Source organism: Eptesicus fuscus, chromosome 23, assembly GCF_027574615.1.
Source record: "Eptesicus fuscus isolate TK198812 chromosome 23, DD_ASM_mEF_20220401, whole genome shotgun sequence".
NCBI lineage: Eukaryota > Metazoa > Chordata > Mammalia > Chiroptera > Vespertilionidae > Eptesicus > Eptesicus fuscus.
In genome coordinates, this window is record NC_072495.1 from 8,585,179 (window position 1) to 8,598,880 (window position 13,702).

The following is a 13,702-nucleotide window of genomic DNA, read 5'->3' on the forward strand; positions in this document are numbered from 1 at the left end:
CGCTGCTTGGTGCCCCTGCCCGAGAACAAACCTTACCCTCTGTCCTCTTGGGTAGGTCTGCCTCTGCCACCATCACACCCTCTGCCCCAGGACAAGAGAATTATGGGAACCCTGCCTCGCCAGCTGCCCAAGGCCCAGAGGGGCAATGGTCCTAGGGTCGTCATTGGTTGGAAGGTCCCCAGGAACAGAGCTACCCCCCCGCCCTCCTTCCTTGGCAGGAAAAGACAGGGCGAGGAGGAGAAAGACCGTTTATTTCTCCACCCACAGTGGGACTGGTAGGTTTTCAAAAGAGCAATCACTGGCGTCCCTTTAATTCTTGGCTGACTTCCACCGTGGCAGCCAATCCACAGAGGCGGAGCTGGTGAGTTGCCTGGGCAACAGGCGCCTGGTTGGTGGAGACCATCAGCCACCCCGCGGCCCACTCCCAAGCAAGGGGAACGGACGCTGCTCTCCGGTCTGCTTTCTCAGACCTGCTGGCTCAAACCAGGCCTCCTCCTCTCGCTCCTGAAGCCAGGAGCTCCAGCCTTCGGAGCTGGACATTGGAAACGATTCGGTGGGGAGGATGGGGCGGGTGGGGAGGAGAGGCGAACAGTGAGTGCCTTCATCTGGGACAGACAGGGGCCTGGGGATGGGCGGGGAGGAGGAAGGAGGTCAGGGTCCCAGAGGATGAGGCGACACGAGCACAAAGTAAGGTCCCTCTAGCGCCCCCTCTCTCTGGCCTGCGCCTTTGCAGAACTGCGCAATAATCTGGGGGCGGAGACGGAGACACAGACGGGGTCAGCCGAGCGCCCCAAGCGCCCCTTTGTCCCCCAGGAGCCCCAGCAGGTCCCTAAGTGCTTGACCTGAATCCTCCTGCTGGCAGACGAGCTTGCACGGAGGTGACAGACACACAAGGGATCCGCACGGAGGGTCACAGGGGTCTTCTGTCTCTTCCCCCCCGGACCGGGGGCGAGTAGAGGCACGTGGGTGCGCGTGCATGTGTTCGACGGGACACGTGTCCGTGTGCGGGGTGGGCCTCCGTCCTTGTGGTAGGGAGGTCGCTGTGGTTTCCGGTGCTCTCCCTGCGGCCCGCTCCGGGTCGGAGCTGGCTGGGCCGCCGTCTCCCCATCATCCCCAGTGGCCACCAGCCCCATTTCCAGGACGCGTCCGGCTTCTTCCACGGGCTCCTCCCCAGCCCTGAACCTGGGCCACGAGGAGGACACAGCTGGCGGAGGGCGGCCTGTGCTGGGCCAGGGGCAAAGCAGGAGGGAAGGTGGGCAGCCTGGGGCCTCAGGCTTTGGCCGTGGCCTCGGACACGCCCTGGGCTGTGAGCTCGGCCAGCACGTTGTCTAGGTAGCTGGCGTCTGGGTAGCCGTGGCCCGTGAGGTTGGATCCGAACTCGGTCTTGTGGTGGATCTCGTTCCACACCACGGTGTCCGACTCGCCCGTGGTGTTGGAGGTGCCGATGGTGAAGATGAGCCTCCGCTCCCAGGCGGTGATGAGCAGTCGCAACACCTGGAGAGCCGGGTGATGGGCGGGGTCAGAGGCAAGCCCCGCCCCTGGCTCCCTCCAGCCCCGCCTCCCCTCCCTGCCACGCTGTGGCTCCCTGAGGCCTCCTGAGCCCAGCAGGGCGCCCTGTGGCTGCTGGGCTTGTCCGTTTCCTTCCCAGGACAGACTTGTTCCAAGTTATCTGCCTGTTTCTTCCGGGGTGAAGGAAGGGTCTCAAAGCGATGGCCCTCTGCAGTTTGGTTTGGACCCCACACTACGTGACTTTGTTGGCAATATTTTAAAAAAATCAGAATTTCTGGCTTCTCTCGAAAAATAATAAGTAGAAGCAGACAACACCTATAGTGTGGTGGTGAAAAGCCCGGACTGCGTGGGTTCAAGTACAGGCTCCACCACTTACTAGCTGTGTGACCTTGAGGAGGTTACTTGCCCTCTCTGAGGCTGTTTCTTCATCTGTAACATGGAGCCAAGACTTTGACCTCAGCAGTGCCTGGCAGGGCTAGACGCACAGTAGGTGGTCATGTCCCTGCTGGTGGGGGAGGCAGCCCTGGCCCACAGCCCTGCCCCCTCACGACACCCACCTTCCGGCCCTTCTCGTTGTTGGGCAGGTAGCAGTGGCGCGGGAAGCCTCTTGCGGTGAACTTCTTGCCTGGGTTGGGGTGCTCAGGGCCCTGCGGGAAGGAGCAGCAGGGGCTGGAACCACAGACAGGGGTGGGGGGCCTCTGGAGGGGCGGAAGGAGTTGGGGTCAGGGCCCGAGGGGGCTCACCTGGATGCCGGTGGGGATGTCGTAGACAATGCGGATGGTCTGGGTGTCAGGGAAGCCAGGCAGCGAGTGGGGGATGAGGTGGAACTCCATCTTCCCGGGGGGCTGAGTGCCCGTCTTCTCCCCGTAGATGGCCTTGCAGGTCGGGCACTGCAGGCTGCCGTCCTGCAGCGGGGGAGGCGGGGTGAGGTCCCCGGAGGCCCCGGCTGCCCTGGGCTCCCTCGCCAGCTCCCCACGCACGGTCCCCCAGCCCACCTTGTTGCCATTGGAGTACATGGCCACGAGGCACAGCAGGTGGTACATGTGGCCGCAGCGGCCCAGGCGGCCCACGAGCTCGGGCCGCACACCCTTGCGCCGCAGCACGCCCTCGTAGCCGGACGCCGTGACCAGCCGCTCCATGCAGATGGTGCAGTCCTGCGGGCACAGAGGGCAGGCTGAGGGCTGGGCAGGGCAGGACGCCCCTTCTCGGGCACCCATCTATCACAGGGAGAGGATGCCCATCTACCAAATTCAGATAAGCGGCTCCCTCACCCCCCGCCCCCCTAGGGATTAAGGACTATCAGCAGCAAAACCTAAAAACCATGGTGAAAATAAGATACAAACACTGTCAATCACCAAAAGATTGACACCTGTGATTCTGTGACACTCAGCTTTCTGTTTATCAAAAGACATTGTTGAGAAAGTGAAAGGGCAAACCCACAAACTGGGAGGAGGGACTGTAACAGAACCAGGAGGAATTCGTATGGGAGAGGGGAGAGGAGGGGAGAGGAGGAGAAGGGAGAGGAGAGGAGGGGAGGGGAGAGGAGGGCTCTCTTCTCTGCAGGGAAGGCCGCCCTCAGCCCAGGTCCGCGGCCGCTGGCACTCACCTCATCAGGTGGGTTCTTCACCTTCTGCATGTACCTTCGAACCACATCCTCAGGGTTCTTACCTGCAAGGACACAAGGGGGTGGGCTCGAGGGCGCCCGGAGTCTACACCCAGGCCAAGGCAGCTCGGATGGAGTCAGGGGTTGGAGAGATGGGGTTGGCAGAGGTGAAAGGTCAGGGGTTGCTGCAGGTGGGATGCAATTGGAGTTCGAGCAGAAGGGGTGGGGGCAACGGGAATTGAGATCAGGACATGGAGGTGAGTCCCAGAGCAGACTGGAGCTGGCCGTCAGAGGGATCGTGGTGCAGGGTTAGTGGGGTTCAGTTCAGGGGTAGGGGGGGCACGGAAGGCGTACTTTTCTTGAGGTGCTTCTTCTTGGTCTTGCGGCACACCCCAGGCACACCGGGCACGGGCTTGACGTCGCTCTTGCTCACCGGGGGCGGGTGCAGGATAGGTTTGGGTGCCCGGGTCAGGCACACGGGCAGCCCGGCGGCGCAAAGCAGGATCCCGGTCATCCCTGGGGGCGTGGCCTGCGCAGTCAGGGGCGGGGCGCCCTCCAGGCCCCGCCCACCCCGCGCTTCCCACCCTTCTGTTATTGGGTGTACGCCTGGGGCCTCTCTCTCAGACTCCGCCTACCTGCTTGCATCCAGGGATCTTGGGGTTCTCAGGTGGATGAGTGGGGTGTGCCCTGGGCCTCCCCCCTCAACCCCACCCCAGGTTGAAGCCAAGAAGAATGCCTTCTGCGGGCCCCGCCCACCCAGAGAGAGGGTGTGTCCTCTGGGCCCCGCCCACGAGCTCATTAAGGGATGGAATCATGAAGCCAACAGGTGGGCCGGCTTCCCCCCTTCCTCGTGGGCTGGATCTCACCTGCCAGGGCCGGGTGGACTGGGCCGGTCCCATTCAGGTTCTTCACCGGGAGCGCGGGGACCCTGAGGAGAGGAGAGAAGAGGCTGCAGTCCCCATACCTGGGCATAGGTGACAGCCTTGTGCCTGTCCCAGTGATCCAGAACGATCCCCAGGGAACTGCATTCCTACTCCGACATCCTTCTGTGGTAAGGTGGGTGTGGCCAGGGCCTCACCCGGTTATAATGAAACGAACCCCTAGACTTGGTACTGACTCTCCCCCATTCTTCAGCCGGCCTCCTCCCTGGTCAGAGCATCTGGGCTCCAACGGCTCCCTCTCACTGGCCACTGTGCCTGAAACCCAGCCATCAGTGACTTAGTCATTCCCGCCCCTCTCACAGTTTGCTGTATGAGGCCTGATCCCCATCAGAGGCTTTGGGAAAGAAGGATTCAGGGATCCAGTAAGTTAGCCAACACTTCAAAGTCTCCCTCTTGGAAAATTCACAACGTATATGAGCATGTTAAAGGCTCTGATAAGTCCTGCATAAGGAAGTATGGCGAGCGACGGTACACCCAGGTTTTCCAAAGACATGTGATAACGGACATTTTTTTGCATCTCTGCAGTATCTACTGCCGTCGGGGCCTGAGACTCAGGCATCGTCCTCTCTTCACATGAAGAGACCCTAGGAAAATGCCGTCTGCTCATCCTCTTCGCCCTCCCCGCAGAGAGCTCCGACTTTGGGAAATCACCCGGAGCTGCTCTCATATCTCAGGTCAACCACTGACCAGCTGGGTGACCCCCAGAGCATCCTCCTCCCCCTCATAAGCCTGTTTCCTGTGTAACACGGGATAACGCGGCACCTTCCTTCTGTTTGCTGTGAAGAGTCAATGAAATTCTACACGTCAGCGGCCGAGCACCATCCCCGGTACCTAAGAAAGACTCTAACAGCAGTCACCATCACTGCCCCCATTGTCACGGTCCCTGTGTCATCTCAATGAGTAGTTTCACCTCCCTGCACCTCCGCCCCCTAAATCATGGTGTGACTTCTCTCCATGGTGGAGAGGAAACCATGAATGTATTGCAGTGACAAGCTGGGGCAAGTCACTTAACCTCTGTGACCCTCAGTTTCCTTGTCTGTAAAATGGGGATGATGATACCTCACCTATAAGAGCCGGGTGAGAGAGAGCCTGCTGTGACCTGCACAGTGTGTCTGCCTGTGTCTTCATGACCTCAGTGCTCAGCTGTGGATGGGCATGGTCCCTGGATGGGTGCCTTTTGATAAAGAAGTGTGTTCTGAAAGCCAGGGGCAGCCCGAGGGCCTGGGGGCTGTGCCAGGAAGGGGTGCAGGGAGGGAGGGGGCAGGGACAGCGGGGGAAGAAGCTGCTCCAGCCCCACAGCCTGCTCGCTAAGGACGGAGCCTGCCCAATGCCGCCTTGTCCCCGGCCCCTGGCAGGCACAGCGGGCACCAGGGAGCTGGCTTCAAGCAAACAGCATGCTTGGCAGACGTGGGTGCAGCTCCTGGCCCTGGTCCTGCTGAGCCTTTGGCCTGGGAAGGTTTTAGGTCTCGGCTTTCTTACAATTTCTGGCGCCCCTGAAAAGCCACAGAGCCCTGGGCTACCAAAGTGAGCCGTGCTCCTGGGAAGAGGGAGGTGAGTTGGGGGTGACGGCGGGGCTGGTTTTTATTTACCTATCAGGGAGCTGGGGGACAGTCCCAAAGCGGCCCCAGCCCCTCTCCATCTGCAGGCTCCCTGCGAGAACCCAGGGGAGCAGGGTTCCCACGACGCCCGAGCGTGGGAGCCACCTGGGCCCCCTTTTGATGTGGGATGTGCCGCTTCCTCCAAGTCAGTGAGAACATCCTCCTGCCCTGGACAGGGGGCCGCTGCCCGCAGGCCTCCGGAAGCGGGGCCACCCTCCACTCTCTGCCCCGCCCTTTGGGGGCCCAGCCTGGCGAAGGGTCACAGGAACCTTTAAATCCCCTTGAAATCTGCTCTGACCAGAAGCCAGGCCTGCGCCCCCCCCCCCCCCCAGGGGAGAAGTGGGTCCCGCTGGTCTTCCTGCTCGTTCCCCACCCCCATCAGATCCTGTCTGTCCTCTGCCCCCATTCCCTGGTGGCTCCTACCTTGCTCAGAGTAAATGCGGCTTTGTTACCCTGCACGGTATAGCTAGTACTGACCCCTGGAACGCCACTTCCCCCGTGCTCACCCCCTGTCCCTCCACCCCCGCGTCCCTGGTCTCCCTGCTGCTCCTCAAACATGCCAGGCACATCCCCACCCCAGGGCCTTTGCACTTGCTGATCCCTCTCCCAGGATGCTCTTCCCAGGTATCCACATGTCTTGCTTCCTCACTTAACACAGGCTTCTGCCCCAATGTCTTCTTTTAATTAAAAAGAAAAAGTTCTTGTTGATTTTAGAGAGAGAGAGAGAAAAGGAGAGAGAGAGAGAGAGAGAGAGAGAGAGAGAGAGAGAGAAGCATCATTCGGCTGCCTCCTGCACTCCCCCTACTGGGGATGGAGCCCCCAACCTAGGTATGTGCCCTGACCAGGAATCCAACCAGTGACTTTTCGGTTTGTGGGATGATGCTCAAGCAACTGAGCCACTCTGGCCGGTTGTCCTAATTAACGGCTTCTTACCGGAGGCCTTCCCTACCACCTTATCCCGAGGCACCTCTGTCCTTGCCCTTAACTTACATTTTTGGTCACAGCACTGACGGTGACCTGAGGTCATAAACTCTGTGGCATGACCAGGCCCCCCTGCCTCTGTGACCTCACCTCCTACTCCCTCCATCTCTACTCTAGACGCCCCTGCTGCTGCTCTAACCTGCCGAGCACGGTCCCCTCTCAAGGCCTCTGCCCAAAAGGCTTGCCCCCCCGATGCTGAAGGGCTCACTCCTGTCTCTGTTGCAACCCCACCTCATCAGAGAGCCCCTCCTGACCATCCACTGTCTAGTGGTTCTCACCCTTCCTAATGCCGCGACCCTTTAATACAGTTCCTCATGTTGTGGTGACCCCCAACCATAAAATTATCTTCATTGCTACTTCATAACTGTAATTTTGCTACTGTTATGAATCGTAATGTAAATATCTGTGTGTCGTGACCCACAGGTTGAGAACTGCTAGCAGGGTCGCCTAAGACCATCGGAAAACACAGGTATTTACATTACGATTCATAACAGTAGCAAAATTACAGTGATGAAGTAGCAACGAAAATAATTTTATGGCTGGGGGTCACCACAACATGAGGAACTGTATTAAAGGGCCGCGGCATTAGAAAGGGTGAGAACCTCTGGTCTAGCACATAGTAGATGTTCAGTAAACACTTATTTCGTGAGTGAAGGAAGGCAGCCCGGATTTTGGGGGGGGAGGTTCCAAGAAGACTCCTGTGCACATGCTCAGGGACATGGTCCACATGAACCTGTTTACACATCTGAGTGAGCCTTGAGCAGGAGTCCCAGGGAAACAGCCCCTGCAGCTGCTGGTCCTGGAGGGTCTCGGCCAACGTGCATTCTAAGTGGCCACATTCAGTGAGGGCAGCTGTGGGAACAGCCCAAGCGAACATTCTCGGAAAAATTCCCGGAAATGCTCCCCATCCAATCCGAGGCAGGGGTTCCACGGCAAGGGTTTGGGGAGCCCAGACAGGTCACAGCTGCCCCCTGAAGACAGGGTCAAAGGTGACTGTCCTCGGGAGGACACTTCGGACCCCCATCACGCGAATTCATAGCCACGCCTCCTTTCCGTTCCCCAGGGACTGTGCTTCTCTTCTCTTGAGGACTCAGACATTTTCGCGCTTGCTTTCTACTTGTGTGGTTCCTCCCCTGCCTCTTCCCCCAGATTGTGAGCTTCTGGAAGCGTCTCTGACCCGGCCCTGTGACCCCGGATTGAGGATGAAACTCGCTCACATGGGTTCCCAGTACGTACTCAATGGGGAAGCTGAGCCCAATAGGGAAGCGCTCTACTAGCTCTGTGGTCTCTTCAGAGGGCGGTCCAGTATCTTTAGAAACAGTGGCTCCAATGCCAAACACAACCCCCACCCAACACAAGACTGGAGCAGGGATGGCAAATATATGACAGGTGTAGTACTACACCCATGACAGGCATCACCAATCAATCCCAGCACCCCTTCCCACGAGCCAGAAACGCAACTGCAGAATCCTCCTCAACACCGTGCTCCGGGGAGTCGCTGCCATGTGGGCAGAGATGGCTCAGGATGGAATCTGTTCGTCGTTTATTTTTGCAGATGGGGGACTGAGGCCCAGAGAGGGGAAGCGACTTCACTAGGGTCACCCAGCTGGCTCTGGGTCCTGGAGTTGTGAGTCAGTGGGCAGGGTGATCCCACCAGGCTGATCTGTGGGGCCATCTGGATAGGCGCCAGCCTTCTGAGACCTCTGTGCCCTCCTGGTGGGCTGAAGCCTGTGCCCTGGGCCCTGGAGCTGGCTCAGCTCTGAGCAGGCTGCACAGTGGGTCGGTCCCTCTGTCTGCTCGGGAACCCCGCTCTGGCCCAGGCATCAGGGCAGGTCGGGGCCCCGGGGCAGCAGGAAGCTACACTGACACTCCCTGAGGGCAGCTGAGTTTCCACCCCTCTACCTGCACCTGGTCTCCCTGCCCCTGGACGTCCTGCCAACGATGTCATTGTTCCCTGATGATGGTTTCCAGGCCCCCCAAAGGGCGTCAGGAGCCCCTTGGGAGGCCTAGGGGAGCCCAGGCCTCAGGCATTTGGGTCCAAGAGGGTGAGGAGGAGGCAGAAGTGAGAGTGCCATGCCATAGGGTTTCCATGCTCCCTGGGCCTGCTCCTGTCCCCTGTCCCCTTCCAGTGCCCAATCTACCTGCACCCGAACCCCTGCCCTCCATAGTCCTGGGCCCCACCAGGTCCCACCCAACCGGGTCCCGCCCACCCCTCTGCAGAAGCCAGAAGCCTGAGGACATCCCGGCCAGCGCTGGGAAGACGGGGTGCCCCACGGACCCAGCAAAACGTGCCAGCCGCCTGGCTGCTGCCTGGAGGCCTGCTCACTTCCCCTTTCCTCACCCCGGCAACTGTCTGCTTGGACAAGCCCAGAGCTTCCATGGGCCTCAGTTTCCCCACTGTCAAACAGGGCCTCTCCCCCCTGCACACCCATCCACTCTTAGGGATGAAAGGGGCAAAAGTCCCCTGGGGAGACATTTTGAGGGGCGGTTGCCACTTGGGGGTCAGATTTACCCAGAGGCCTGGGGATCAGGGTCACTCTCCCCCACCTCCTTGGTCTCCCTGCCTGCCCAGTGCAGCGCTCTGTGGGGGGGAGCCCAGCCGGGAGGGGAGGGGAGGGGAGGGGAGAGGCGAACTGGGCTGGTTCCCACGGCCTGGGGCGCCCTGTGCAGGCAGGAGTGTGTGGTTTGGCCTCCCAGGGAGCGGGGCAGGAAGTGCTTCAGGTCTGCGGGGTGGGGTGGGGGTGTCTGGTTTGACCTTGTGATGAGGCTGAGGCGGCGGGGAAACAGCAGCCGTGGAGTTACAGCCCCTGCACACCCGTGAGGCCAGGAAGGGGGAGGGTGGGCAGGCGGGAGGCCAGGTGGGGACACACTGAGGGCGAGACTCCTCATGTTGCGCTTTTCAGTTCTTTTTTTTTTTTTTTTTTCAAGCATTTAGATGTGACACCTATTAAAGAACTGCAGAAACAGAATGTGGACTCTTTTAAGTGAAAACGTAAAATCACTGCTAGGAGTGAAAAAAAAAAAAAAGGAGGAGGAGGAGGAAAACACTCAAGCATAACCACCACATCAAAGCCCACCTCCCCACCGCTCCCGCCTCCTGCTCAGCCCACCTGCAGGCTGTTCTCAATCTCCAGTGACCCCGTTACAACAAAGTCACACCCGTCTCTCCCCGGCTCACAACTCTGCGGGCTCCCACCTCACGCACAAGTCAAAGCCCAAGTCCCCGACGCAGCCCTCGGGGCCCCGGAGAACTGGCCCCATTTCATGTCTGACCTCCTCTCCCCCTGCTCACCCCCTGCAGCCTCATCAGCCGCACTGGCCTCCTCCAACATACCAGCTGCTGCCGCTGCCTCAGGGCCTTTGCACAAGCTGCTCCCTCTGTCTGGAACGCTCACCCCAGTTCTGTGAGTGGACTACTTCTCAGCCTCCGTCAATCTTTGCTCAAACGTTACCTTCTCAGGGAGGCCTTTTCTGGCCTCTTTGCTTAAAATGACACCCCTCTCACCACTCCCTACACCCCTTTACAAATTTTCCTTTTTTACTCTGTAGCAGTTACGACTCTACCATATTCTAGAATTTATGTTTATGGTTTGCGTATTGAATGTGAGCTCCAGGAGGTGGGGGTGGTCTGTTTTGTTCATCCATGTGTTTCCAGGGTCCCGACTAGCACCTGCCACACAGCAGTTGCTTGATGTGTGTGGATTCATTAATTAGGGAACAGACGAACGCAAGGCAGAAGGAAGGTAACAAGAAACAGCAAACTGGGGGAGAGATGACAGGTACAGGGTCAGCGCCCTTAACGCAGAAGGAGTGCGGGCGGGCCGATCACGAAGCAGCCAACAGCCCAAAGAGAAGGGCAAGGGGAAGAAACAAACGATTAAAAAAAGCAGGAACCGCGGGCGCCCAGCAAACAGGAAGAACCAGAGGTTGAAAAGGCCAACGGCATCGCCCGGGCACCGAGGAGGATGGCCATGTGCCCGCCTCAGGGGGGAGCGAGACGCACCCTCTCCCGCTGCCACCGAGGGGATGTCAGTGGCGCAGACTTCCAAAGGCCGCCGCTTTGACATTTGGCCTCAAGCTGGACACGGACGGGGTTGTCTGCCCCACCCCACAGGTGCCCCACCCCTGGGCTCCGCCGGGCGCACAGGGAGAGGAGATGTTGGAGCAGGGCCCAAACCCGGCCTCTGCTCCGGGGCCCCTCACACCCTGTGGAATCGGGGCTGTGGCGGGGGCTGGGGGGTGTCTTTGGGACCATGGCTCGAAATGTGGAGAGGGCAGGCAGGAGGGTGGGACACCCCAGTATCCTGAGGGGGGACTCTGAGTCAGAGTCCTGGTTGTGTGACCTCGAGCAGGCGCCGGGGCCTTGGGAGCCTCCATTTCCTCGCGTGCGAAATGGTCATAGGACCTGCCTCCCGCCAAGTGGGGACCAAGAGAGGCGATCGCATGCCGCAGCCACAGCAGGAGGCTGGGCCGACATGCGACATGTGAGTGCGCAGTACAGCAAAACAGGCCCGCAGCTGCCCCCCTCTCCCTCCCTCCCTCCCTCCACCTCGGGGTGGAAACTCTGAGTCTGCCCACAGCTGTGTTCCAAAGCGCTGGACGCTGCCCTCTCGGGAGACCGGGCGGATCTTCCCCACCCCTGCTGTCTGTCCCCCGGCCCGGCCGCCAGCTGGCTCCCCGCCCCCGCGCAGGGGCGAGTGGAAAAAACCCCGGCCCTGGAGGCACGGCCCCCACTGGCTGTGTGGCCTGGGGCAAGGCCGTGGCCGTCTCTGGGCCCCCAGGCTGTGGCCCACCCAGGGCTGAGGTGAGGGTGGGATGAGGATGGACTCAGAGCGCTCTGAAGAGTCCACTCCCTTCCATGCTGGTCAGCCGCGTTTTAGGTTCCCGTGCGAGCGGCGTGGTGTTAGCTGTTTGGCAGAGCGGGGCCGGGAGGCCAGGGAGGGAACGCTGGGCGCACAGGGTCGCCCAGCTGGGAAAGGACGGGGTAGGACCGGACTCTGGGTCTGTGTGAGTCCCGCGTGGGAGAGAGGGAGGGTGGAGAGCAGGGAGCAGGGGAAGGGAGAAGGAGCTGAGAAGAAAAAGGCGGGAGAGAAGGAGCAACAGACACAGACAGGCAGACAGAGCCAGGGAGACACAGGTTGAGAGACCAAGACTCAGCTGCGGAGTCACAGAGAATGCCCCCGGGTGCATGGCGTCCAGGCCTCTCTCGTTGAACTCTGACCCCAGGCCCTAGACACTGTGGGGGCAGGGCCCTTGCAGAAGTGAGTGAGATGAGGTCACTCGGGCGGGCCCTGAGCAACATGACTGTGTCCTTAGAGAAGGACATGTGGACACCAGGACACAGAGGTGAGACCGTGGGCGGGGCTGTGAGGACTGGGGGTGGGGGTGGGGTGCTGGGGACCAGGGTGGGGGTGGGAGGCCTGGTTGCCTGGCTCCTCAGAGACCCCATCCCTATCCCCTCATTTGGCCGCACCTGGGCCTCCACTGCCTTGGCAACAGGACGCTGCAGGTGGGAGGGACCAGGGTCTGCCCCCCCCCCCCCCCCCGCCTGCCTCCCCCTCCCCTCACGGCAGCAGACTTCACGGGTCCTGCGCCCACCCCTCACTCTGAGCCAGGGGTATTTTTAACTGGCGTTCCTTGGAGATGAGGGTTGGGGGATCTCCACGTGGCTTGTCTGGCTGGGGAGGGTAGGCCAGAGGCGGGGAGGGGAGACTGCGTCGGCTCTGCGAGGCTAGGGAGGGGTGAGGGAGCCTTTGTCCGGTCTCTGAGGGTCACAAACAGCTCCCAGGAGGAGGAGGAGGAGGAGGAGGACGGAAGGATATAGGCGGGGTAGGGGCACGTGGCTGAGGAGAACGGAGTTCTGGTATGTCCCAGGGGACATGTGTAATGATCAGCGCCCTCAGGAGCCATCCTTCTCTCCTCACAGCCCCGGTGAGCTCCAGCACACTCTATGGCTCCCCAATGACCCACCCTGGCTCTGTGGTTCCACCTGGGAAACATCTCAGCTCCTAAGGTCCCAGCAGGAACCTCTACCCCCGTGGGGTGCCCGGACCTGCTGGCTGCAGCCCAACCGCCACCCTCTGCACTCACAGCGCCCCTGCCTGGGGCCTTCCCCTTCTCACACCCCGCCCCCCTCTCACATCAAGCCCTTCCCTGAGCGAGCGAGCCACGTCCTTCTAGTGCCTCTGACGTCGTGCATGCTGTTCCCTCTGCCGGGAACAGCCTTTCTCCGATCTGGCTGCCTCCTCAGAGGGGTCTGCCCTGACCGCCCATCCCCTCTCAGCCGCACTGCCCCGCCCCCTCCCTTCCCAGCGCGCCCCCCCCCTCCAGGGATTGTGTTCATTTCCGCGTTTACCTGCTCTCTGTCTGTCTCCCCACCAGTCTGGACCCTGTTTGTCTGGTGTGCTCTGCGAACCTGCGCCCACAGTCCACACGTGAAGGATTAATGTTGCGCAATAAAAGCCGATTAATCCCCAGCCTGCTCTAAAACAGCGGCCTTCACCAGTGTCTCAGTGACTGAGAAATTCACTTCACCGGGCAACCCATGGAACACAAGCAGAAACGATGCGGAAGGCTCACGGAGCAGTTCTCACTATGGCTATGCACACACAGAGCCGTGCTTGCTGCTCCACCCTATTCCGTCCCACTCCATTCCAATCCCATGACCCACCAGTGCGGACACAATGCAGCCCCAAAGAGAAGGCTCCCCGTTCTTGCTGCCGAGGTCCCTGGACCTTCCCTGGTTCTGCCCCCTCCCACCCCCACCCCAGTTGGTCGTCCGCTCTTCTTGTCGTTCTGGGGCCCCCCCAACCCTTCCTCTTCATCAGGGAGCCGGAGCCACAATGAACACTCCAGCTCCCGGGCCTCCTGAGGTCTCCGGTCTGTTGGCTCTGGGCCTGCCCGAGAGGAGGGGCCTGGCGGGGAAGGGAAGGGTGAGGCAGGCAGGTGGCAGCTGCGATCTTCCCATGGAAAGTTACGGCCCCCGTCCCCCACACCAACCCTCCTCCCGGATAACAAAAACAGTCCCCCTGTCACTGCTGGACGGCTGCGGGGTGCAGACACCATGTTCA

At 60.5% G+C, this 13,702-nt stretch overlaps 1 protein-coding gene across 1 annotated transcript in view; it reads right to left on the bottom strand.

The window, feature by feature from the left end:
- Window positions 1–243: 243 nt before the first annotated feature.
- DTX1 (deltex E3 ubiquitin ligase 1) overlaps window positions 244–13,702 on the bottom strand; it is a 31,525-nt gene continuing 18,066 nt past the window's right edge. The window contains exons 4-10 of the mRNA XM_054712787.1: window positions 3,979–4,040; window positions 3,467–3,628; window positions 3,116–3,177; window positions 2,505–2,663; window positions 2,253–2,414; window positions 2,067–2,156; window positions 244–1,494 (exon numbers count right to left, since the gene is read on the bottom strand). Coding sequence (XP_054568762.1) covers window positions 1,270–1,494; window positions 2,067–2,156; window positions 2,253–2,414; window positions 2,505–2,663; window positions 3,116–3,177; window positions 3,467–3,628; window positions 3,979–4,040 — 922 coding nt within the window. The 3' untranslated portion in view covers window positions 244–1,269. The remainder of the gene's footprint in view (window positions 1,495–2,066; window positions 2,157–2,252; window positions 2,415–2,504; window positions 2,664–3,115; window positions 3,178–3,466; window positions 3,629–3,978; window positions 4,041–13,702) is intronic.